This window comes from Canis aureus, chromosome 6, assembly GCF_053574225.1.
Source record: "Canis aureus isolate CA01 chromosome 6, VMU_Caureus_v.1.0, whole genome shotgun sequence".
NCBI lineage: Eukaryota > Metazoa > Chordata > Mammalia > Carnivora > Canidae > Canis > Canis aureus.
In genome coordinates, this window is record NC_135616.1 from 43000154 (window position 1) to 43024082 (window position 23929).

Sequence of the window (23929 nt, forward strand, 5' to 3'; positions counted from 1 at the left end):
CCCTGGGGACAGTGAGCGTGTCTGTTCCCGTTCTCTCTCTCTCTAGATAACATCTTTATTTACATCCCTTATGACAGTTTAGCATGTTAGGACCAGAAAAGGGAGCCACCCAAAGCCGCCTCCTGCTGGAGAGGGATGTGTTGGTGAGTGATGCACTTAGCGTTAGCAACCCTGGCAGCTGGAACCCTGTGTCCTGCTCCCAGGACCATCTTTTCTGCCAGTCAGCGGCCTCCTCTGCACCTGACCCTGGTGTGTCAGCCTCAGTTGGCCTCGGCCCTCTCCCTGGCGTCTGTCTCATCATAGAAGTGCCTGCATGGCACCATGGCTGGGAGTGCCCTGGGGCCAAGGGCAGGTTCACCTGGGGCCTGCCAGGACCGGCCCAGAGCCCCAGGAGGGGACCTTCGTGAACATGTGCAGTGGGTGACTGAATGCCTTTGTCTTGTCCCTAGTGGGCACCCCCAAACGGGAGTGCTGCCTCCCCCAACTGCTACATCTATCTGTTGGCTTACCGAGCACTTCTGGCTGTCCCCTCTTTGCCAAGGCATTCTGGGGCCCGCCTACCAAGTAGGCAGAGGGCCGGACACTCAGTTGCTCTGTTACTTCTAGACGAGGCCTGAAAACCTGCTCAGCGAGCAGTGGGCTCTAATACTTGTAGATGAAATCCTGGTGCAGGTAAACTTTTTGCTTGTTTGTTTGATTTAAAGGTTCTATTTATTTTATTTATTTATTTATTTTATTTTTTTAAAATTTTTATTTATTTATGATAGTCACAGAGAGAGAGAGAGAGAGAGAGAGAGAGAGAGGCAGAGACACAGGCAGAGGGAGAAGCAGGCTCCATGCACCGGGAGCCCAACGTGGGATTCGATCCCGGGTCTCCAGGATCGCGCCCTGGGCCAAAGGCAGGCGCCAAACTGCTGCGCCACCCAGGGATCCCAGGTTCTATTTATTTTAGAGAGAGTGAGTAGGAGCAGGGTGCAGGGACAGAGGGAGAATCTCAAGCAGGCTCCCTGCTCAGCGCTGAACCTGACTCGGGGCCCAATCTCACTACCCTGAGCCAAAGTCAAGAGTCGGACAGTCAACCGACTGAGCTACCCAGGAGCCCCCAGCTAAGGTTTTTAATTGGTGTATTAAAAATGTTTTTTGGGGGCTTTTGCTTTTATTTCTTTAAGATCATGATGAAAACGCCTCTTGGTGTAGCCAAGTGCCTGGATCTTGCATTCCTGCAGGGGTTTTGCAGAAAAATTTCAGGGTAGCTGAATTCTGAGTCGCATTGGGATGCCTCAGATCCATGGGACCCACTTTTTGAAAACCAGAAGGTGAGAAATGTTCTGGAAAGGTACTGTCTTCTGGCAGCCGTTGCTGTTCCTGCTGCCCCGGGGGTAGACACTCCTTAGCAACCGAGTACCTGGCGTCAATGAGGGTGTGAACGGCTGACTTTGTACCCAGCAGAGCAGCTGGGGGAGGTTTGGGTACAGCCTCTGCTCCTTAGATAAATAGCACTTGTCAGAGCCCGGGCAGGCCCTCTATGGTTTTGAAAGACTCATCAGCGTGTGAATCTGCTCACAAATGACAGTATATTGATTAGTAGCATCTGTTGACTTGAGGAAAGCAGGTTTTGCCCCACAGCGAGCAGGGAGGTGGTTTCTCTGTGATGTGATTTCCGCCTGGACAGGGCCTGCCTGGTAGAGCCACCGGCTGGAGTCCCCTCCTCCCCTCTCTGGTGCTCACTGGTTGGGGTTGCACTTGTCCCCCACTGCAACATTGCTGGGGACAGGATGCAACTGTTTGCACAGGAAGAAAGGCATAACTAATTAGGTTTTTTTTTTTTTTCTTTTTAAGATTTATTTATTTATTTGAGTCGGGGAGAGAGGAGAGAAAGAATCCCAAGGAGACTCCCTGCTCAGTGTGGGGGCCATCGAGGGGCTTCATCCCACGACCCTGAGATCAGGACCTGAACTGACTGACCCCCAAGGTGCACCATAGCTAATTACTTTTTAATGTGTGCTATTTTTAGATGACTTTCTTCTCGTCACTTTGAAAGTAGTATATATGAACTAAAAAAGTTAGGAAAATACTGGAAAAGACCGTAGTTACTCATACCGCACAGATGCAGGAATTAACAAAAAATATGGTCAATTTATGTAGCATTTTTTAAAGGAATTTTTCTTTTCTTTTTTTTTTTTTTTTTAAGATTTTATTTATTTATTCATGAGAGACACACAGAGAGGCAGGCTCCATGCAGGGAGCCCGACCTGGGACTCCATCCCGGGACTCAAGGATCCCGCCCTGAGCTGAAGGCAGGTGCTAAACTGCTGCGCCACCCAGGGATCCCCTAAGGAATTTTTCTAATGCATCATTGTGAAGTAGTTGTAACCCTGGCCTGTTCAGCAGCTGGGCCCTATGTGCCTAGGACTGGGGACTGAGGACTGGACTCCAGTGGGTCCCAGGCCTGCGTCTGCAGCGAGCATGGGGCCAGAAGTGGGCTTTCTGGATTGAACGTCCACAGATTGGAGCGGCAGGTCAGTCAGGCCAGCACTGAGTGGGCGGACTTGCCCCACATCACTTCTCAGCTCTGCTCCAGTGATGCTTTCATTCATGCTCATAACTTGGATGAGAGATTCAGACAGTTAATTTTCAGCTTGGAAACAAAGTCTGAATTAAATAGGTCTTAGGAAGCTCTATGGGAGATGTGGTATCCATTAATAGACAAGGGAGGTTTGGAATTATTGGAGCCTGTGGCCTGTGGGAGGCTTCTGCCTTGGTTAGCTGGATTGGACTGGGGGGACCTTGGGGCAGTGGGGTATGGTGGATGCCCTGGGGCCACCAGCAAAGGGTCCTTCTGAACAGTGTGGCTGGGGCCCGGCCTCCATCCCTCCTCGGAAGTCCCTAATATCTCCTTCAGAAATCTCCTCTCTCACTGGGGTCTGTGGGCTGTGGTGGGCGCCTCGCCACTTGACAAGGGGTGCTGAGACCAGCGTATCTGTGTGGGGCTGGGGGGCTGGCCAGTTTGACCACTGGCAGCAGCCCTGTGTGAGCTCTGATTATGGATCTCATGCCAGGCCTGTACATTTGGTCTGTGGGGCTCACCCTTGTTTATTGCCGTAAAGTACGGGATCCCAGATCAGAGCCCAGGGTGTGAGATGACAGCAGGAGGTGGGCCCAGCTGGCCCTCTGTCCCTTTCAAGGGTACGGTCACCTCCCAGGAACGTCCTTTGCTTTGATGAGAGTGTAAGCAGCCCGTTTGTGTCTGAGCGGGGCCCTGGCCCTCCACTGCTTGGAGCCGGTGGGCCACGCGTTTGGGTAGTCAGCGTGGTGTGATGAGCACAGAGCAGAGGAGAGCCAGGGTCGGACCCCAGGGCTGGACCCCAGGGCCACCATTCAGGACACCACTTAGGATAGTTAACCTCTCTGGCTTTGGTTTTTTCCTGTGTGAAGTAGGAACAATGATACCCGTGTCACCAAGCTGTTTATAAAGAATTGAAAGAGATGGAGAGTGTGGAGTGCCCGGCCTGGTGGCTGCTGTTGGTGACGGTGACGGTGAGAGCAGGTGACAGGGGATCATCTCAGCTCTGCAGGCTCCTGTTCCTTCGTGGAGTTCTCTGGCCGTCACTGCAGTTCTTGTATCTATGAGTAGCTGTACCTCCCGGGCTCAGGGAGAGTGGTCCCTGCAGGCCTCCCTGGCTGAGCGGGGCTGCCCTCCTGGGGCGGCGTTTCCCTCAGAGCCGGTGCTTCCCTTCCTTTGCATGAGGAGAAGGCTGAGTCCGCAGACGTCTGTGTGCCCACGGTCCCCTCCTGCTGCGGGGGCCTCCAGCCCCGACTCCATGGAGCCTTGGGTTCTGTTCAGAGCCTGGGCCACGCAGGGGAGGGGCTCACCCAGGACCGTCCTTGAGCCCTGACCCGCCCTCGCTGTGCCCTCTCAGCCTGGATCAGATGGGGGCCAGTGGAAGGACCAGACCTCCTGTTGCCTCTGCCCAGGTCTCTGCGTGAGCGTGGGACGTACCCTGACTGGCCCTCTCTCTTCCAGCCCTGAGGATGGCTGCCATGCTGGGGGATGCCATCATGCTGGTCAGAGGCCTTGCCAAGCTGACCCAGGTGGCTGTGGAGACCCACCTGCAGCATCTCGGCCTCGGCGGGGAGCTCATTCTGGCCGCCAGGGCCCTGCAGTCCTCGGCCGCGGAGCAGATCAGCCTGGTCTTGGGGCAGGTGCAGGTGAGGAGGCCGGTGGGAGGGGCTGGCTCGGGGGACCTGCTGTCCTGTCCTGTCCCAGGTGTGGCGGGGTCCCCCATGGGGCTGTGGCCGCATGACTCAGGTTGTAGTTCAGGAAACCTCACGGAGCCGGGACAGCCCTCGGGAACCGGTGGCCCAGACCAATTCACCTGCCTGGGGACACAGGCTGTGCACCAGCTGGCCCAGGCCCATCCTGCCCCCTCCACCTGCCCTCCTCATTGCTGCCTGGCCCCTGTTCCATCCCTGGGCCTCTCCTGAACATGCTCAAGAAGCCTTTTTATTTTTGGAAATGAAAAAAATCACAAATAAAGCAACGTCCACCTGTGTTCTTATGGGAGGCGGCTGTAAGGAGCTGTGCTTCCTTCACTGAAGCAGTTCCTTTGGGAGACCGAGCGCCTTCTCCCTGTGTATCTGATAGATGTTAGCAGTTTTTTTGTGGGGTTGGTTTTGGTACAAAAGTGGCAGAAGCTGCGCAACGTATAGGCTGAGAGCTCACATGTCCCTGGATGTCACACTGCAGCATCGAGTGTCCCCAGACCCCAGTGTCCAAGGCCCTTCCCGCCACGCCAGCCACGCCACAGCCAGGGCCACGCTTCCCTGCTTCACGTCCGCGGGTCTCCAGGCGCTGACTCGGGCTCCGCTCCTTTCCGGGGGGACCGCTGGTGCAGCCTCATCTCCCGCCCCACCTCCCTCTCACCTTTCCTGCCCTGTTCCGCACCCAGGCCTGGGAAACCCCTACCTTTCCCGCCCAGCGAGAGGCTTGTAAGCATGAATGAGTGTGAGGAGGTGGCTGTCAATAGGGTTTGCCACGTGGGAGCGCTGTCTGCCTAGGTGTCACCGTGTCACCATGCGTGCCACCTGCCCCGTTCCTGGGAGTCCCTGCAGGTGGGAAGGAGACAGGGTACGAGCTGCAGACAGTACCTCGCCTCCTCCTATTTCTGTCCTGTGCTTGATGGCCTTCTGCACGAGGCTCCTCTAGGCTATGAGGCTGTCGCAGCCCCCAGGCCTCTGGTCGGGGTTTTAGGATCCCCAGCCCTCCCTCTTGCTCCCTAAGGGTCTGGTGATGACACCATGTCTCTGTCACCCTACAAAATTGCTTTTTAACTTACAGAAATCTCAACCCCGTGATTCCCCCCGCCCCACACCTGAGCCCAGCTGCTGTCCTGGGCATCACCCCTTCTCAGATGGGAAACTGGTCCCTGACTACTGAGCGACAGGGCCTGAGCCCTGGGCAGTCCTTCCATCTGGGGTCTCCTGGCCCCGCCCCCACCCCCAAGCTGTCCCAGGCAGTGTCCTCCCTGGTACAGAGCCATCCCCTTCCTGGTGGGTGTCTTGCCTGTGAAACACCAGAAGTAAGAGCATGCTAGGCCTGCGGGGGGCCTTCTGAGACCTATTGGGGACCCCTCTGTGCCCCAAGGACAGGCCGGGCATCTCTGGCAGGATCCCTCGGAGGGAGGAGGGAGTGCAGGTCCCACCACAAGGGAGGCACTGAGTGGGGTGATGGGCCTCAGTGTGCTGCTCTTTCCCTAACGCTTAGATCGTTGGGGCATCTTTCTCTCTGAGGGGATGGGGGCCACATAATCCAGAATGCCCCTCCCTCTGGATGTTCAAGGGCTTTGGTCACCTCTTCATTGAGTGGACACTGAATTCAGAGCCACTGAGGTCCTGCGGGCCAGGAGGCCATGGTAGGAGTCCTGGGGTAGAAGGAGGCCCTGCTGGGGAGCCTCCCCGGCCTCTCCCGGCTTCCCTGGCTCCAGTGCTTCCCCAGCACCTGACCAGAGCTGCCAAATCCAAGTACAGGTCGCCTTATGTGCAGAACAAAGTGCTGTCGGGGGTCACAGGGCAGCCAGTGGGACTGGCGATTCCTGCTCTGCTGCTGCGGCTGCCAGGCCTTTACTGGATGACTTCGGTTCTCCCAGCCTCACTGTCCCCTTTATGAAGGGAGAGTGTCGGTCAGGCTCTCTTGGTCCTCCGGAGAGCGAGTAGCAGGACGGCAGTGAGCAGGCTCGGGGGGTGCCCCCAGGTGCCCCGTGTGACCCCGTGCCCTGAGCCCATCCCTGCGGCCCGGGGCAGCCAGCCACAGCCCGGCCCTCAGGAGCCAGGCCGTCCCCCCAGCCCTGTCTGTGGCCCACGCAGCTCCGTGACCACGCGCAGCCCTATTTCTAGATGAGGAACTGGCTCAGGGTTACTCAGGGTTCAAACAGGAACCGGGCCTGCAGTTTGGGTCCATGTGACTCTTAGAGGGAAAGCGTGGTGCCTCCCTCCTGGCCTGTCCCTGCACCCCCAGCTCCCAGGGCCAGCGGTCCAGCCCTGCTGAGAGCCTCTTAGGGGAACGGCCAGGGAGCCGCATCTGCAGTGAGGTGCTGGCCTGGGGTGGTGGGTGGATCCCCTTGGTGTGCTGGTCTGGTGAACCTTTTACTTCTCTGAGCCCTGCCTCCCCCTTCTGCTGGCCTGGCTCGCTTGCTGGGACCTCGAGGCCCCTCCTGAGCCCCAATTTACAGATGATGAGCTTGCTGCCTGGAGCGTGGTGGTCACTCACCTGGGCCTGGAGAGGCACCCAGCAGGTGCTCAGCGACCTCCTGGCCTCCCTGGGACCAGAGCGGAGCCTGTCAGAAGCAGGGCCTCACCTGGCTCTCCTAGGTTGGGGTCAGGAAGGTGCTCACCTCTGGGACTGGCTGAGGGCCACTTACCCTGCGGAGTGTGTGTCGTTCTGTGCAGAGTGGGGTGCACACAAGGAGGAACCCTGGGCCAGGTCTTGCTCCTCTCACGCTGGCTTTTTTTCCATCATAGGGTCAGGATCGGCGCCCAGAGTCTTATGCTGAGAGCCTCGATGACGTGGAAGTGGAGTTCTCTGGGCCTCAGACCCCGGGGGCCCCCCCAGATTTCTCTGCAGCCACCTCCCCTGACCGGGGAGATCACACCGGAAGTGAAGGCCCGGCTCCTGCCTATGTCGCTAGTGGACCCTTCAGGGAAGCTGGGCTCCCAGGCCAGGCCGCCTCCCCTCTGGGCACAGTCACCAGGAGGCTCTTTGGAGACCCCAGAGCCCCCCTTTCTGTCCCGGGCCTTCCTCGAAGGTTCTTCCACCAGGACCAGTCCCCCGTGGGGGGCCTCACTACGGAGGACATTGAGAAGGCCCGGCAGGCCAAGGCTCGCCCCGAGAGCAAGCCCCACAAGCAGATGGTGCGTCCCGGAGGGCCCTGTGGAGCGGGGCTGGGGTGGCTGCTGCTCGCCGTGGCACTGGTGTCAGGCCCTCCCGGGGCACCCTCTGGATGCCATGGCCTGCCATTTTCAGGGATCCAGGGGCCCCCTCTTGGGGGAGTGTGCTGCCTGCCCGTGCGGCTGCCTGTGGGGGTGGGGAGGGCTCCTGGGGGGCAGTGTGAGACCGCAGGGCGGTCCTGGGCCTGGTCGCCGATGGTGTGAGGTCTCTATCCTTACTCCTTCTAGCTCAGTGAGCGGGCTCGGGAACGGAAGGTGCCAGTTACACGAATTGGGCGCCTGGCCAACTTCGGAGGTAAGCTGGCTGAGGGTCCCTGTGCCACCGCACCTGCCCTGGCATGCCCTTGGCGGGGCCTGTGTGGAGGTGGGAGAGGGTAGGGACCAGGGTGTCCTGTAGGGGGGCGCTGGCTCCTGTGCTGCCCTTCTGACCCTGTGCTCTGGGGGAGGAGCATGGGACTGGACTCCACTCTGCCTCCGCTGGCCCCTGGGGGTGAGTGTGCCTGACACTCTGCCGTGAGCTCCTTGGGCCACACTCGGGTGTGCTGTCTGTGATGTCAGCCCTGTCCTCTTGCCACCACCCCGGCCACGGAGCCCCTCTGCAACCAGTGGACAGTCGTCGTGGGGTAGCTGGGCTCCCACGGTGGTTTTGGTCCCTGACTGGCAGCACGGGGCCTCGTTGGCTGGACCCCCACAGGCCTGCGGGGTGTCAGTGGGGTGCTCACTGGGGGCTCTGGCCTTGAGCTGCCATCCAGAAGTCTGTGGCTGGGAGCTTGGTGTGTCCTTTTCTATGGAGATTTAAGTACTACTGTGTCCAGGCTGCCCGTGCCGAGTCGAAGATGATTTTAGAGCGAAGGTTTATAGCACTTGGACCTGCTTTTATGACCTTGTGTCGTCCTTTCTGTTGCTTGCATCCTGAGCAAGATGCAGGTCACCGTGTGTGTCTGAGCTGGGACCTGCTCGCCTTGTGCTTTGCTCAGGCTGGCTTCTGAGTCCCCTTCCCGTGTGCCGTCACACACGCCGCCCTCAGCCACCCCTTCTCCTGGAGATGCTGTCCTGCTTCTTGTTTGGAATTGGCTCTGTGATGCCCGGTAGCCTGGCCTTGTGTGGGCTCTGAGAGCATGGTCATGCTCCGTCTTCCTAGCATGCAGGGCCCACTGCGTTCACTGGATGGAACTTTCTTGAAGCTTTTGTTCCATCATCACGGTCTTAAAATTTGGCAGCTGCTTCTCCTTAGCAGCTCAAGAATCTGGCTGAAAGTATCATCTGTGTTTTAGGACAGAGTCTGTGCTTTGTTTTCTCACGTGGGCTTGTGTTCAGCCAGTTCCTCGCAGAACATTGTAACTGCCTGGGGTGCCACTACCAGGACACATTTGAGAATCTGTGTGCTGGCGGCCTCCATTGGGGGGCTCAGTCCGCGGGATGCTGGGCACGTGGGTAAAGGGTGGTGTTGGTTACCAAAGTGTTGCACGGAGGCCCACTGCCAGAACTGTCGCTTCCTGCTCTGTGGCCTTCCTCTCCAGCCCTCTCCCCACCACTCGAGGTTGGCTCACCGGAGGCTTTGTCCGGCTGACAGGTTTGGAGTGATGCAGTTCTCCCCTGGGGGGTCTTTGCGGTGAGGCTAGTTGAGGGGGTGTTTGGGACAAGTGGCCAGAAAGAAGGTTGTGGGGGTAGATTAGAATTTGTTGGAATGCCATGAATTCTTGGGGAGAGGGCAGAGCCAGGTTCTCGGGGTCGGGGGCTGAGGAAGACCAGTGGAGTGGGCAGGTGTGTGGGCACACAGGCAGCCTCAGCAAGGCCCAGTGCAGGGCTCCCCTCAGGCCAGATGCCGCCCGGGTAGCGGTCGGGGTTGGGGTGAGCAGGTGCTCTTAGCCACCAGGAGCCTCTGGAGCCCTTGCTGACAGCTTCCCAGGGCCCCGAGCCGTCTTCGGTGTGCGCTGGAGGGTTGCCCAACACTTGGTGGCTGCTGTGTCAGGCTTCCAGGGGATAGGTGGTTGCAGGGAGCGGCTGGGTCTGGGAGGAACGTGTCACTTGGGCTCCTGAGTGAGTTCCGGGCCTTCAGCCTCACCCCGAGGTTCTCACAATGTGTGTTCTGACCCTTCCACGGGCGGGAAGTCAATGTAGTGGGCTAAGGCAGGAGTTTAAAAAAGCAATAGAGTGGAGTTGAGTAGAAAGCAGTCGGAATTAATATCCTGGATTCTTAGAACCATGTGTGTTGCAAAAAAACTGTTTCCAGAGCTGCAAGCATCCCTTTTATGTGGCTCTTCACTGGGTTGCGAAGTGTGTGGTTTACTGGCGGGTCGTCATCCAAGCAGTGAGGTAACATTCCCACTTTGTTCTTCTAGCAGACCTGCTAACCTCTCTTTCCCTCGTGAGGGTGCGAAGCAGACCGACAGATGTCGGATCTTTACGGGGTGGGGGGGCATGAAGGAAAGGGATGATTCTAGACCCCTGGGAGGCAGGCCCACCTTTGAAAAGGTCAGCAGTGGGTGTCTTACAGCCCACGTGTTGGGAGCAGAGTGATGTGTGGATGTTGGGTCTTGTGAAGGAGTGATATGGAAATGGGGTCAAAGGCAGGGTTTGGGGTCAGGACTGGGCTTTAGGTCATCACAGTATCTGGGTTACAATTCCTGCCCTGCTTCCTTGGGACCTTGGACCCTATCTACTTTCCCTTCTTTAAAATTGGGGTCTTTTTCCAGAACCAGTAAGGTTTTACTTATTCATTGTATTTTTCCCCAGGGTAAGGAGAGAAGGGAAAGGGGTCAGCGTGTGTTACAAGCACCAGTGAGTAGGAGGATGTGCCCATCGGGCAAAGTCAGCCGCTCCCTAAACTGCCTGGAGGTGGAGGCCCTGGTGCCCTCGGGAGCTCGGTGGCCTGCAGTTCAGAAATGAGGGAAAGAACAGAGAGACACAAGCTTTCCTCCCCCCGCACCGCCCCATCCATTCGAGATTTCACACACAGGAAGGGAGGGCGCCACACTCGTCTGTCTCCTGTTAAACTGTCTATGGCCACCGGGACGTAAGTTTCTCGCCCCCACATGGAAGTGCCCAAATGACATGGATGTAGCTCATCTTCTGTGTCTCAGTCTCCTGACCGTACTTCATACATGGAAGGTCCCCCCGCTCCCCCGCTTCTCTCCACCCTGACTGAGATCAGGACTAAAGGAGATTGGTTCCATCATAGAACAAGTGCATTGGTATGAACCACATCCAGGAATGGTCTTGACACAGGAGATTGGGAACAAGGCTTGGCGTGTTCGTAGCTTCTTCAGACCTGTGTGTGTGTGTGTGTGTGTGTGTGTGTGTGTGTGTGTAGGGCAGTTTTTGGGAGTGGGAATTAGAAGAGGGGCTGGGGTAGGAGTCAATTGTTTAGGACAGACCTGGCCAAAGTAGGGAGGGAGCACAAGAGAAAGGGAGGTTCAGCCCCCACCTCAGGGGCCCCAGGCTGTGATCCAGATCCATTCCTGGAACAGAACTTTTGGTCAGAGATGCTCTGGCTCTTCTTCTCAAAATGAAAAGTTTATAAACAATAAAACCCCAGAGGAACAGGGAGAAGACCAACATGTTTGTCCTTTGGAGGCCAGACAAATACGATCACCAGAGTGAGCAGCAAGTGGACGCGTCACCCCAGGTGCTCTGTGAAGTTGTCCCCTTCTGGCACAGGGAGGGAGGTTGGTGGGGCTCTCCTGGCACAGGAATGGAGCTTTCTCTCTTCCTCGCGAACCCAGCCACTGCTGCGGCAGGCAGGACGTGGCTCTGGGCACCAGAGAAGTCATGGCTGATGGTCTCTCTGGAAGCTGACAGGAAAAGCCCAGAATTTATAAAGTAAGAAATGTAGGCTTTGCCTCAGACACCCATTCCCGGGCAGCTCAAGAAGGGTCCCGAGGTGTTGTTCCTAAACCTGTTCTTACCAACTCATTTTTTTAAAAAGATTTTATTTATTTATTTTATTAGAGAAAGAGAGAGAGTGCACACACATAAGCAGGCGGGGCAGCAGGGAGAGGGAGAAGCAGACTCTGCATTGAGCAGGGAGCCCAATTCAGGGCTCGATCGTAGGACCCCGGAATCATGGCCTGAGCTGAAGGCAGATGCTTCACTGACTGAGCCTCCCAGGTGCCCCCCCCTCCACCAAGTCATTTTTAACACACAGATACACAGACACACACACACACACCCTGTTGTGCATGGTAGGCCCCGCAGAGTCCCATGAAGGCTGGATGTGGTAGGAACAGTGAGTCCTGGGCTCTGGGACTAGAAGTCTGGACCAAGAACCCTCTGTGACATGGATAGACAACCCTCAGTCAACACTGGCTTCCCCTTGGCACCACATGTTCCTGTCGAGACCAATTTCCTGACTTCCAGGAGAAGATCAGGCCCTAGACAAGTTCAAATCTTCTCTCTCTGGAACACCACAGGTGGAGGGAGGGCTTTCGAGAGGACACTGTGGCTGAAGAGCTGACTCCAGTGCACAAATGAGGTGGCTCCATAGGCTCCGCCCTCCACATAATCGCTGTCCCTGGTGACACAAGTATTCTGCTGTGTAGACCTGGAGCTGCTGCCCCCTGACCCCTGGGATCTCTCATGTACCTGAGAACACAGCGTGGGAATGAGGGCCTAATACAAAACCAGGATATTCATATTACGGGAAAAAAAGGTTAAAATGCAAATGATCCATCATTTGCACGGAGCTAGTGTGGTTGGCCTCCTGGAGAGAGAGGGCCTGGGGTATGGTCATCTAGGGGAGCAGATAGGATCCCGTGGGCCCAGAATGGGGTGGGCATCTGCAGAGGAGCAGCTGCCGCATGGCCCAAGGCTTGGGACAGTTCTCAGGGTGGGCTAGGCAACAAGATGGCATAAGAGCCAGCCTCACCCCTGGGAGAGTTCCTCCCACAGGATGGAGGGACTCCTGGCTTGGGCTGTCCGTTTGGTGGGCCGCAGCGTGGGGAACATTATGATTCCCCTGTGCAGGCCACTTTCAGAAGCTGCAGACCTGGGAGCAGAGACTCTGATAAAGCCCAGCAGGGAGGGATTTTGCCCACAGTGGTTGGCAGGCATTCGCCTCCTTCCTCCCCACACTAAGAAGGAAGGGGGGTGATGCTGCGGACCCCAGCCTGAGCAGTGTGGCAGAGCCAGCCGCCCCTGCCTGCCCTGTCCCCAAGTTCTCCACTCTGCCGGCTGCTGCCCGCTTCTCATGACCTCCTGTCCACCGCAGCTCGGCTCTGGGCCTCTGGGAGCAGTGCAGGCTGGGATGTCGTCTTCCTCCAAGAGGAGGGTCTGCTGGGCCTTCTGTGGACACGAGGCCACCATATGGCGAAGGCTCTGGCAGGACTGGCACTTCTAGGGCCGGGGTGGCCTAGACCTCTGGACGTAGCACCTGGCTCCCTTTGTTCTGCACGTTCTTCCCGTTGGGCGCCTCTCACTCCCGGGATGGGACACTCCGCTGGACTGGCGACCCGCATTGACTTCGGACTTCGTAAACGTGGACTCTGCTGCCTACCCCCTCCCTGTCAGGCTCCGGCAGCCCTCCACGGGCAGCTGGCCGTGTGCTCAGAGACCTCTGCCAGAGGTGGCGGGGGGCGGGGGTCCGGAGCGGAGCCCCGTGCGCACGGTGACCGCTTACAGGCGTGCTCCGGGTCTAGGCACCACCACCTGCAGCCTGCTGGGTTGATCCGGAGCCCGCAGTCGTGGCTGAGCCCTGGGCCGGGGGTGGACGCTGGCCCTGCGGAAGTCCCAGGCCCTGGACAGTACAGGTCTTGCATTGGCTTCAATGAGGATATTTTAATCTGTGGCTTGATATTTCTGTTGTCAGCATCAGGAAGTTCTGGTCATTTCTTCAAGTGCTGCTTCTGCCCTGTTCTGTCCCCCAACACGTGTTTGACGTATAATGTGTCCACGGTCCTGTGTGTCTCCCACGTTCTTATCTGTATCTTCTGTCCCTGTTCCAATTCCTGCTTCAGAGGAGTTGTCTTCCCGGCCTCCCGTGTGTCTGGAAAATGAAGGAGGCTTGAAAGACAGAGATGAGACTCCAGGGGGTCAGGCTGGCCGCCGAGGAGGCTGATCTCCCAAGGAGCCGAGCGCCGCTCGTTCGCACGTGTGGCAGCCAGAGGCCTCCGCCAGGAACCTGCAGTCCTGCCAGTGAGGCAGCGGCGAGGGGGTGCTGAGGGCACCAGGACGGAACGGGAGGAAACCAAACATGTAGAAGCAGGAGGAGATAGGGCGACGTGATGTGTGGGGCCGCTTGCGAAATCCGATCCAGGGAACAGATGTGAGAAGACTGTGCCAGGAATGGGGTGTAGAGCAAATGGACCCTTGGGAACCCTAGTATTTTTAGAAGGTGAAAGGTTAAGGGACCCTCAGTCCCAGAAAAGAGGCTTTGCTTTAAAAAATAGCTCAGGAGGGGCACCTGGCTTATCAGTCGGAGGACACGTGACTCTCAGTCTTGGGGTCGTGGGTTCAATTGCCACGTTGGGTGTGGAGTCTATTTAAAAAAAAAAAAAAGACTTGACCTCAGGAAGGGGCAGGGGCACTGTGGGACTCCTGTGTCACCCGTGGTGTGCTTCAGTGACCACGTGATGCCACTTGTCCGTGTGTGGTTCTGCTGGTGATCACGGATTCCAAAAGTGAAAAAAGTGAATAATGTCAGTAAAGAAATATATCGAGGAAGAGAGAAGCCACAGAGGTGTATCCTATCGGAAGACAGGGTGGCGAGGGTGGAGGTGTGCCGCGCAGGCTGCCGTGACTCGGACCCGCACGGAAGGGGCAGGGGCACCCACATTCCTGTGTCTTAGAAGATGTGTCACGAAAGCGGGGCCCGGAACAGTGCCTGGCGCGGCCTGTCGTCCGTAGCAGTCTGTTCGCCCGCGGCTGTTGCGCAGAAGCCCCCACGAGCCTTGCCCCGTAGAGGGGCCGGGTTTCTGGGCGCCCAGGCCAGAGTCGCCAGAAACCTGTGCTTCCTCCTCCCGCTCGGGGCCCCTCTCGCCACGCGTCCTTACCGATGGCGCCGCCTTCGCCTTCGGATGGTGTTTGTTCTTCCTCAGGGAGGAAGGCCTGGGCTGGGGGCCGGGAAGCTGGCCCAGGGCTCCCCGGTCTCCGGGGAGAGCCGTCTACTTGCCCCGCGTTTCTTGACGGCAGAAGCTCTGTTCTAGAGCGAAGCGCCCGCAGCCTTCCTGGCGGAGCTGGCCGGGCCGCGGGCTGCAGCACTGGTTCCGGGGCTGGTCGTCTTCCTTGCGGGCAGGCCGCGTGGGCCAGGCGGGCCGATCGTGGGTCACGGCACGGAGGGCAGTGCCATCCTGGGCCTTGTGCTTCCCCCTCCACGAGGCTCTGCAATGGCCTGAAGCTCGCCGGGTGGTGGCGGGGGACCGGGAGCTCCTGAGGCCAAGGTCAGGGCGGCCAGGCTGGCTGCAGTGGGGAGCCCATCAGCTGGCAGCACATCAGGCCTGGCGCTGGGCAAGCTCCCCGGGGAGCTTAGAGGGCCACAGGAGCCGCTGAAGGCCTTCTCTGCAGAATGTTCTTTTGGTGATTTAATGACACGTCCTTGCCCTTGGAAAGCTTCGGCCCTGCCTGGTGGCCTAGAAATGGCCAGGGAAGGGTTTGACATAGCATCTGGGGGAGAAGAGGGGCAGGGGAGCTGGTGGGCCGCCTCTGCTCGCAGTGGCCAGGCTGGCTAACCCTGGGCTTGTCTTTGGACTTGATGCAGGCAGAGAAAAGTCTAGAAGCAGAGAGACCGTGGTGCAGGTTACTCTTGTTTGAAAGTTAACCTTGCTTGTTATCACTTAGTTTGCAAAGTCAGATACGGTGCTGGGTGGGGTGAGGTGGGCAGGCAGCAGGGGAGTTAATGTTTAATTGGCATGGCTGCTCTCCGCTCCCTGCCCAGGGCCCCCCAGAGCCGGTTGGCAGGATAAACAGGCCCTGGCACCGATGTCTGGGTGGGCGTGAGGGCCATTTCTGGGTGCTTGGCTCCTTTCTGTGGCTTCCAGAGCTCGGCTCATCCTGCGCTGCCCTGTGCTGTGTGCATGAGCGCCTGAAGCATCGCCAGCCCCAGCCGGGCCGGGGGCGGGGGTGGCGCTGTGTGAGGGCAAAGTACACACTGGTTTTGAAGACTCCATACAAAACCAAAACAGAACAGTGAAACACCTCTGATAAGTCTTAAACACAAGAGGACTTCCTGATAATATTTTGGATGTATTATGTTAGATAAAATACACAACATGCATTCACTTCCCACACTTCCTTTTGTCTTTTTGTCTTTTTTTTTTTAACATGGCTACTAGAAAATTTAACCTTGTGCACATGGCTGGCCTTGTACTTCTTTTGGGCAGCCCAGTTCCAACCATCTTGAACAGAATTAGTGACGGTCACAGCAAGCACCGGAGCGCTGCCGGTGCCTGGCCCTACTGGGAGCTCTCGCCCCGACCCGTGGGCTTCCAGCTGGTGACCCGGTGGCTAGGATGGTCACTAAGCACATTGTAAGGTTAGGTTACCTTGAAAATTGTTGTTCACTTTTACCACTTATTTGCTATTATTTTTTTGTTAAATAACATTTTCAATAAATGCAGTAATATTTTTCATAACAGTAATACATGATCATTGTGCAAACCTTGGAAAACACAGAAGCACATGCTGGTTTTCTCACCCGCTGAACAGGGTGCCCGGGGTGAGCTCACCCCTCTGGGTGTGGGGGCTGCTGTGCCGCCCGCCTCCCTGGCCCACAGACCATCACTGGGCTGTGTCTATGCCGGGAAACCGCGTCACACTTGTGCGCTTTCTAGCCTCTTCACGGGTCTCACAAGCAGGGGTGGGGTGGGGGACGCCTTTTCCCACAGGCGCCCACCTGGAGCCAGACATCTGAAATCAGCGCCTGTGTACCTCCTTCCTTTTGTCCCTTTTCAGAAGGTCTGGACTGTCAGCGAGGGTCCCCGGGAGCTAAGGCGGGGCCACGTGGGGCCGTTCTGGGCCTCGTGGATGTGGGGGTGGTGGGCAGGCCCTGCACGTGTGCCCAGTGCCTCGTCTCCTTGCAGGTCTGGCCGTGGGGCTAGGCTTTGGGGCCCTGGCCGAAGTAGCCAAGAAGAGCCTCCGCCCAGAGGACCCTTCAGGTGAGCTGGGCCCTGGGAGGTGGGCCAGTCAGCTCCCAGCACCCCCGCCCCCAACCCCGTTCTGGAGTGTTGACCACCTCCCCCACCCAGGGGCCGCCTCCTGCCCCATGTTCCACGTATATGGTGCCCCCGTGTCTGCTGAGGCCTCAAGGCTGCTCTGCTTGGCCCTTCCTGGCTCCTCTGGTGGTGGGCACACCCACCCACTTCCTGTTGGAGCCTCTGTTTTGGTCCTGCCTCTGCCCTGCTCGTGGGGCTGTCGGGGTGCAGGGCTCCCCATGGGGCTGTGGGTGAGGGATGTTTGTGCTACTGGCACAGACCCTTCAAGCCCTGCTGCCCTGGCCCAGACACCCACAGCGGCCCCTTCTCTTGCCCTGGACCCTCTGTCTCCGAGGTGAAGATCACGACTCCTCTGTCCCCTGCCTTCCTGGGCCCATGAGGTCCCAGCCGTCAGTCCCCTAGTTGGGGTGGCCTGGTCGGGGGTGTACTTCATGGAGAATGTTCTGCAGACTGGTGGTTTTCGTGACACTGGGTCTGGGGGCCCCTGGATGTCCTCCCACCGACCTGTCTGGGCTGGGGCCCTGGGGGCATCGAGAGCAGGGCTGGTAGAGGCCTCTGCTTGGTGGATTTCCCAAATATTTGAAGATCTAAGCTGGGTGCCCCCGGCCATTCAGGGGGCATCAGCTCCTTCCTTTTTCTGTGGGGACCCAGGGACGCCCACTGTGCTATTGCACTGTGGCCCCCGAAAGTCCAGGGCTGGGCTCCACTGGGGGCTGCGAGGGAGCCTTCTGGACACCTGGATGGCCCTGCTTCACCTGCAAGAACCCCCTGTGGGGATGAGGGGCCTCCTGGAGGGAGGGGCACACGGGGAACACCGAGCGTCCTTGGAAGGAGCCGGAGGACAGAGAGGGTTTAGTGAGGGTATTTTTAGTGTTGGCACCGAGATACTTTGGGAAGCGAAGATGGGCTCTCTCTGGAATGAGAAGCCAGTGTTCTCTGGGCACAGCCCCCTCCTGTCCCCCTGGAAGCTGGCTGCTCTCCGGCCCACCTCCGCCAAGCAGAGAACTGGCTCCAGGGTTACAGCTGGTGACCTTCGTTAGGGAAGTGGGGACCCTGACTGGGGGTCAGGGGGCTTAGGGAGCATGGCCTGAGAGCTGCTGGGTGACCTGGGCAGTCCCGAGGGGGCTCCGGAGCCCCTGGCCAGCAAGGCCCGGTCTGCCCCAGCAGGGCCTCCCGTGAGTGGGGGGCCTGCCCGCCGTGGCCTGGCTTCCCCAGACCGCTCTCAGAACCGGCCATGCCTGGGCTGTGGGGGTGCTGTCTGGAAGGCCTGGGAGGACTGAGCACGGTCCCCAGATCTCAGGAGCGCCCCAGGCAGGGGCTGTGTGCTGAGGGCCAGCAGCCTCCCCGCCAGCCTTCTCCTCCTCCCCGCTTTTCCACAGTGGATTCGCGGCTGCTCTCAGGGGCTTCTCATCTGCAGACTGAACGTCCCCGGAGCCTCAATCCCCGTGTCCCTCCTGCCCCCCCGCCCTCTCCCACCCCCCTCACCTGTGCCCTTCCCTCTGTGAGGACTTGGCTCCCCCGTGGAGCGCTGGGCCAGGCCGGTGGTGATGGGGCCTGAGGACAGTGCCCGGCACCATGGGGACAGTGTGGGGACAGATCTGACTGGGCTCACAGGACAGAGCGCAGGGAGAGCAGTGGGTGTCCCGGGCTGGAGCAGCTGGGGTGGACAGGGGCAGCGTCCCGAGCAGGTGAGGAGAAAGCCCTGCTCCGGCCTCTCCCTACTTCAGAACAAGGGGACTTGGTGTTTGGGCTGCGCTGGGGTTGGGGTGGGAGGATGGGGTCAGCAGGCCCTGATGCCCTGCAGCCCTCCCCCCCCCGCCGCCTGCCAGCTCCTTGCCCTTTCACCTGCCACCTGCCACCCCAGCTCGTGCCAGACGGAGGTCATTTGCACCCAGGGCCTCCTGGGTGGAGGGAGGGGTACACCACCACTGTGCTGCCCTGGACCCTGTGCTTCCCTCCCCGGAGGACTGTACCCTCTGCAGCCAGCTGCCCATTGTCCCCTACCTGGGTGGGAGGGACAGTGACAGTCGTCCTCACGTTGGTCCCTCTGTCCTCGTACCCCTGCCTCTGAGCAGCTGAGCATGGCCTTCAGTGCTACCCCCAGCAGGCCCCAGGGACCACTACGGAGGGAGGGAGGGGCTCTGTGTGTGTGTGCATATGTGTGTGTGGGTGTGGGCATGTCTGCGTGCCTGTGAGCATGTGTGTGTGCATGTCCGTGTGCATGTGCCTGTGTGCGTGTACCTGTGTGCATGTGTGTATATGCATGTGTGTCTGTGCGTGTCTGTGTGTGCATGTGCGTGTATGTGCATGTGTGTGTGTGTGCATGGGTGGGTTCCAGAATCAGGCCTGGGGAGAGCTGGGTGCCCGGGAGGCCCTTCCGCAGCACCAGGCAGGGTGTCAGCACCATGCTGGTTTCTAGGAAGTTCGGGAGGCCGGAGCCCGTGTGTGGCCCCGACATTCCGTACTGTCCCTGTCTTCATGAGGCGTGGAGCCCCGGGAGGCACCCCCAGGCCCGCAGGCCCACCTCATCCTCCTCGGGCTGCTTGGCCAGGCCAGGTTGGGTCGGATGAGGTGTGTGGACACCCGAGAGGGGCCGGTGGGTGCGCACTGACCTGGCTCCTGCCTGCAGGGAAGAAAGCTGTGCTGGATTCCAGCCCCTTCCTGTCTGAGGCCAACGCGGAGCGCATCGTGCGCACGTTGTGCAAGGTGCGCGGGGCGGCGCTCAAGCTGGGCCAGATGCTGAGCATCCAGGGTGAGTGGGCACCGGGGGACAGGGGCACGGCGCTTTGATCCCCCTCGGGAGGGGACGGGGGTGTGTCCCCACCACTGGGCCCTCTTGCTGGAGTCCTGGCTGTTAACCAGCCGGATGTTTAAGAACATCTGAAGTAGGAGCCTGTGCTCCTGTTTCTCGCCTCGTGGGTTGTCCTGACCTCTCACAAGTTGGTGAGGGTCCCCCTGCTGCTGCGTGTGTGGGTTGGAGGTGCTGGTGGGGGAGGTCGCGGGCTTGCCCCCGCAGGACCTGGGGTATGCGGGCACATGGGCCCCAGATCAGGGCCACGGTGGGAGGGGGGTGCCCCCAAGGCCTGGCTCCTGCGAGGGGAGTTTGAAGACAAGGCCCCTCCTGGCACCGCAGGGCTCACCGGGGGCGTGAGCTGGGAGTTAACCCCCTGGCCAGTGGGGTGCCTCCACAGCCCTTCTGTGGGCCAGCCCCGAGTCCAGGACACCCTGTGTGGTGGCCCTTCACGAGGACAGTGTCAGAGATGTGCACCGGGCTCTGCGCAGGAGGAGCGTCCTCTGTGGTCCTGGACACACAGACATGTAGAATGTTCAGGACGCCCACACCGGGAGAAACCACCGTGAGGAAAGCAGGCTGCAGCGGCCTCTGCGCAGCGTGACCACAGCTGTAGGGTCAGAGGGAAAAGGAATAGTTCTCTGTAGGGGCCAGGCTCTGTATTTTTGATACCTTATTTCACTTTACTTCCAAAATTTGCTTGTTTTATAATTCTGAAAAGCGTCTATTATTTCTAAGAAGCCGCCCTCTCAGGTCGCTGGGTGAGCTAGCGAGCCCACCTGCTGCTGTGCAGGGGCCCTCAGGCTGCATGGACGCCCCCTGCGCCCCGGGTGCCACTGTCTCGTGCCTGTGTCGGCCGCAGTGCCTGGGTGCGTGCCCCCCTGGGGCCTCCCTGGGCCTCCCTGGGGCTCCGTCCACGGTCCACGGCCTTGGGGGCTGGTATACTGGGTGGGGAGAGGCTCCTGGCCGCACGGGGGGGTTGGGGGGCTGCAGTGTGGCCTCGGTTGGTGCATGGAGCAGCGCGTCTGCCTCCATCCCGGGGCCACCCCACAGTGGGGCTGAGGGGGCTGCACTGCCCCTGCCCCACGCTCCTGCCCTTTGAGGGGTGAGGCCTCTGCTCTGTGCCTTCTGGTGCCTTCTAGATGATGCTTTCATCAACCCCCATCTGGCCAAGATCTTCGAGCGGGTGAGGCAGAGCGCAGACTTCATGCCGCTGAAGCAGATGACTGTGAGCAGGCGGTGCTGGTGATGGGGGGGGCGCGGTGTCTGGGTCCTTGGCCGTCCCCCCACCCTTGGGGGTCAACTGCAGTAGCCTGAGGGGGACAGCCTGGGGGTGCTTGTCAGGGTGTCCCTGGGGTGGGCTGTGCTCACGGCCCCTCCCTCACCTCTCCTGCCAGAAAACTCTCAACAACGACCTGGGTCCCGGCTGGCGGGACAAGCTGGAGTACTTCGAGGAGCGGCCCTTCGCCGCGGCGTCCATCGGCCAGGTACACCTGGCTCGCATGAAGGGCGGCCGCGAGGTGGCCATGAAGATCCAGGTAGGCGCCCGGTGTATGCGGCCATCCTCGGGGGCCCTGCAGTGTTGGGGCGTCTGCACCCCCCACCCGTGTGCCCCCGCTCCGGGGTGGGGCCTGGGTCTTAGCATTTCCGTCCCCGGCACCTGGTCAGCACTGGGCACTGGGCAGTACACACTGAGAGTGACTTCTGGTGGCACAGCCTCCCTGCAGACTTGGTTTGGGCTGGTGAGGCGGGGAGGGGACAGGTCAGTGTCTGTCAGGGGGGTGGGGCCCTGACTGGGGAGGTTGGGGGAGGCACAGTGGCATGAGGGCCGCTGGTGGGGCCTGGGTGTCCTGGCGCATCATAGGTCCCATCTTTCACTCACCCTAGGCATGGGGTCTGGGTGGGCCTCGGCTGGGAGAGCGGGGCTCCCTAGCGGGGCCCTGCCTGGGACCCCTCTGCTTCCCCGCAGTACCCTGGTGTAGCCCAGAGCATCAACAGTGACGTCAACAATCTCATGGCCGTGCTGAACATGAGCAACATGCTTCCTGAAGGTCAGGGGCAGGCCCGCAGGATGGACTCTGGGGATCCGAGGGGGCCACCTTGGGGAGCCCTCAGCCCCCACTGACCCCCTGCTCCCTGGCGCAGGCCTGTTCCCCGAGCACCTGATTGACGTGCTGAGGCGGGAGCTGGCCCTGGAGTGTGACTACCAACGGGAGGCCGCCTGCGCCAAGAAGTTCAGGTGGGGCTCATGGCTGGGGGCTCCCGTGGGGGACACAGGTGACAAGCTTGAGGCAGCCTCCAGGCTGGGGTGAAGGCCCCTGTGGCTCTGAGGGGCAGGTGGCTGTAGTTGGGACCTGGGGTCACTGCCACACCCTGCCTGGCTCCGTTCCTCAGTGCCCATCTTGGGGGTGAGGGTGGGAGGCTCTGGCATCAGGATGTGACCCCCCCAACCCACCCTCAGGGAGCTGCTGAAGGACCATCCCTTCTTCTATGTGCCCGAGATCGTGGACGAGCTCTGCAGCCCCCATGTGCTGACCACAGAGCTGGTATCAGGCTTCCCTCTAGACCAGGCCGAGGGGCTGAGCCAGGAGATCCGGAACGAGGTGTGTGTCACAGTGGCCGTGTCACCGTGAGGGACACGGTGGGGAGGGAGGGAGGGGTCACCGGGGGCTCTCAGGTCCCCCTGCTGGGGACACTCAGCATCGGGAGTCCTGATGTGTGCAATGGGGGAGGGCGGCTGGAGGGGGAGGACGGGAGGTGGCTCCCTGGGCCCCAGACTGGGCCTGGTGCCACCATGTCCCCCCCTGCCCCCCCCAGATCTGCTATAACATCCTAGTCCTGTGCCTGAGGGAGCTGTTTGAGTTCCACTTCATGCAGACAGACCCCAACTGGTCCAACTTTTTCTATGACCCTCAGCAGCACAAGGTGAGCCCTGGGCACCTCCCTGGGGGCCCCTGAGGTTGGGGTCCGGCCCTGCTGTAGCAGGTAAACCTCCCCCGTGTTGCTTGTTCCAGGTGGCTCTTCTGGACTTTGGGGCGACTCGGGAATATGACCGGTCCTTCACGGACCTCTACATCCAGGTCAGCAGGGGCCAGGGGTGCTTAGAGGCTGGGAAGGGGGCAAGAGACGGGTGTGCTGTCCTCCTGCATGGTGTCCGGTGTCCACTGGAGGACAAAGCCCGGTGGGCTCCCAGGCCAGGAGCTTGGAGGGAGTGTGGGGGGTGCCTCCTCTGTGCCACTCACTGCCTCTCCCATGTGCCCAGATCATCAGGGCAGCTGCCGACAGAGACAGGGAGGCGGTGCTAAGGAAGTCCATAGAGATGAAGTTCCTCACTGGCTATGAGGTCAAGGTCAGCGGCCCATGGCTTCCGGGGCTCCGTGGGACTTCGCACGGGGAGGGTGGGCAGCAGCTGCTTTCCCCAAACCCTGACTTGTGAATGGATGAGAGGTGTTGGTGTCCTTGAGGACTCCCCCTGGCCCAGCCCCACCTCCCCCCCAACCCCACCCTACCCACCATTCATCAGTCTCCTTAATAATCACACACCCCCTTAACCTCCCCTCGCCTTCACCACCACTCAGTGGGAGAGCTCCATGCCGGGGTAACCCCCCCACCCCTTGCCACGCCCCGCAGGCCATGGAGGACGCCCACCTGGATGCCATCCTCATCCTGGGGGAGGCCTTTGCCTCGGAGGAGCCCTTTGACTTTGGCACGCAGAGTACCACTGAGAAGATCCACAACCTGATCCCCATCATGCTGAAGCACCGGCTCGTCCCGCCCCCTGAGGAGACCTACTCCCTGCACAGAAAGATGGGGGGCTCCTTCCTCATCTGCTCCAAGCTGAAGGCCCGCTTCCCCTGCAAGTCCATGTTCGAGGAGGCTTACAGCAACTACTGCAAGCAGCGGGCTGAGCAGCAGTAGCTGGGCTGCCCCCTGGGGTCCTGGGCGCCCCCGCAACCGTCCCTGGCGCCCGGACCCTCCCAGCTGTCCCCGGCACCCCAACCTCCCACAGCCGGACTGCCGTCTCAGCCCTGGCTCCTCTGGGGTCTGCTCCGTGTGCGCTTAGCCTCTGAAATGAGTGAAGACAGCAGGTTTCCCCCTTTTCCTTGTAATGGTGGTTCTCCTGGGAACGTGAGGAGCCCTTGGATTCCCTGCCACCAGAATTAGAGAAGCCCCTTTAGATTTTACCGAATGTTCGTAGAGGGTAAGGCTTGCGTGTCTCTGGGATGAGGTGTGTGTTTCCTCTGCCTGTGCTCCGAGCGGTGCCGGCAAGTATGCTTCCCCATGTGAGGCCCGGCCTGCTCGCTGGCTGGGCTCAATGCTCTGGACAGTGGAAGTTTCTGGAGATCTACGGCCGCCCCTGGGAGGGGTGAGGAGCCAGAGATCGGTGTGCAGGGCCCCTCTTTCCTGCTCCAGGGCGGGGGCTTTTGTGGAAGGAGGTGAATGTGCAGATGTCACCTGTTTAGACCCGAGGGGTCACCACAGGCTGTTCATTTTTGTACAATTCTTGTAATTGTTTGATTTGTTTCAATATTAAAAAACCTAAAACCCA

The 23929-nt window shown here is 59.7% G+C and overlaps 1 protein-coding gene across 2 annotated transcripts in view; it reads left to right on the forward strand.

The window, feature by feature from the left end:
• COQ8A (coenzyme Q8A) overlaps positions 1-23929 on the forward strand; it is a 37502-nt gene extending 13573 nt beyond the window's left edge. For both annotated transcript variants that reach the window (XM_077901326.1, XM_077901327.1), the window contains exons 2-15: positions 4025-4209; positions 7018-7407; positions 7672-7738; positions 16458-16532; positions 19219-19341; positions 20523-20608; positions 20778-20918; positions 21350-21431; positions 21526-21619; positions 21842-21983; positions 22198-22305; positions 22395-22460; positions 22643-22729; positions 23011-23929. In XM_077901326.1, coding sequence (XP_077757452.1) covers positions 4033-4209; positions 7018-7407; positions 7672-7738; positions 16458-16532; positions 19219-19341; positions 20523-20608; positions 20778-20918; positions 21350-21431; positions 21526-21619; positions 21842-21983; positions 22198-22305; positions 22395-22460; positions 22643-22729; positions 23011-23298 — 1926 coding nt within the window. In that variant the 5' untranslated portion in view covers positions 4025-4032 and the 3' untranslated portion in view covers positions 23299-23929. The remainder of the gene's footprint in view (positions 1-4024; positions 4210-7017; positions 7408-7671; positions 7739-16457; positions 16533-19218; positions 19342-20522; positions 20609-20777; positions 20919-21349; positions 21432-21525; positions 21620-21841; positions 21984-22197; positions 22306-22394; positions 22461-22642; positions 22730-23010) is intronic.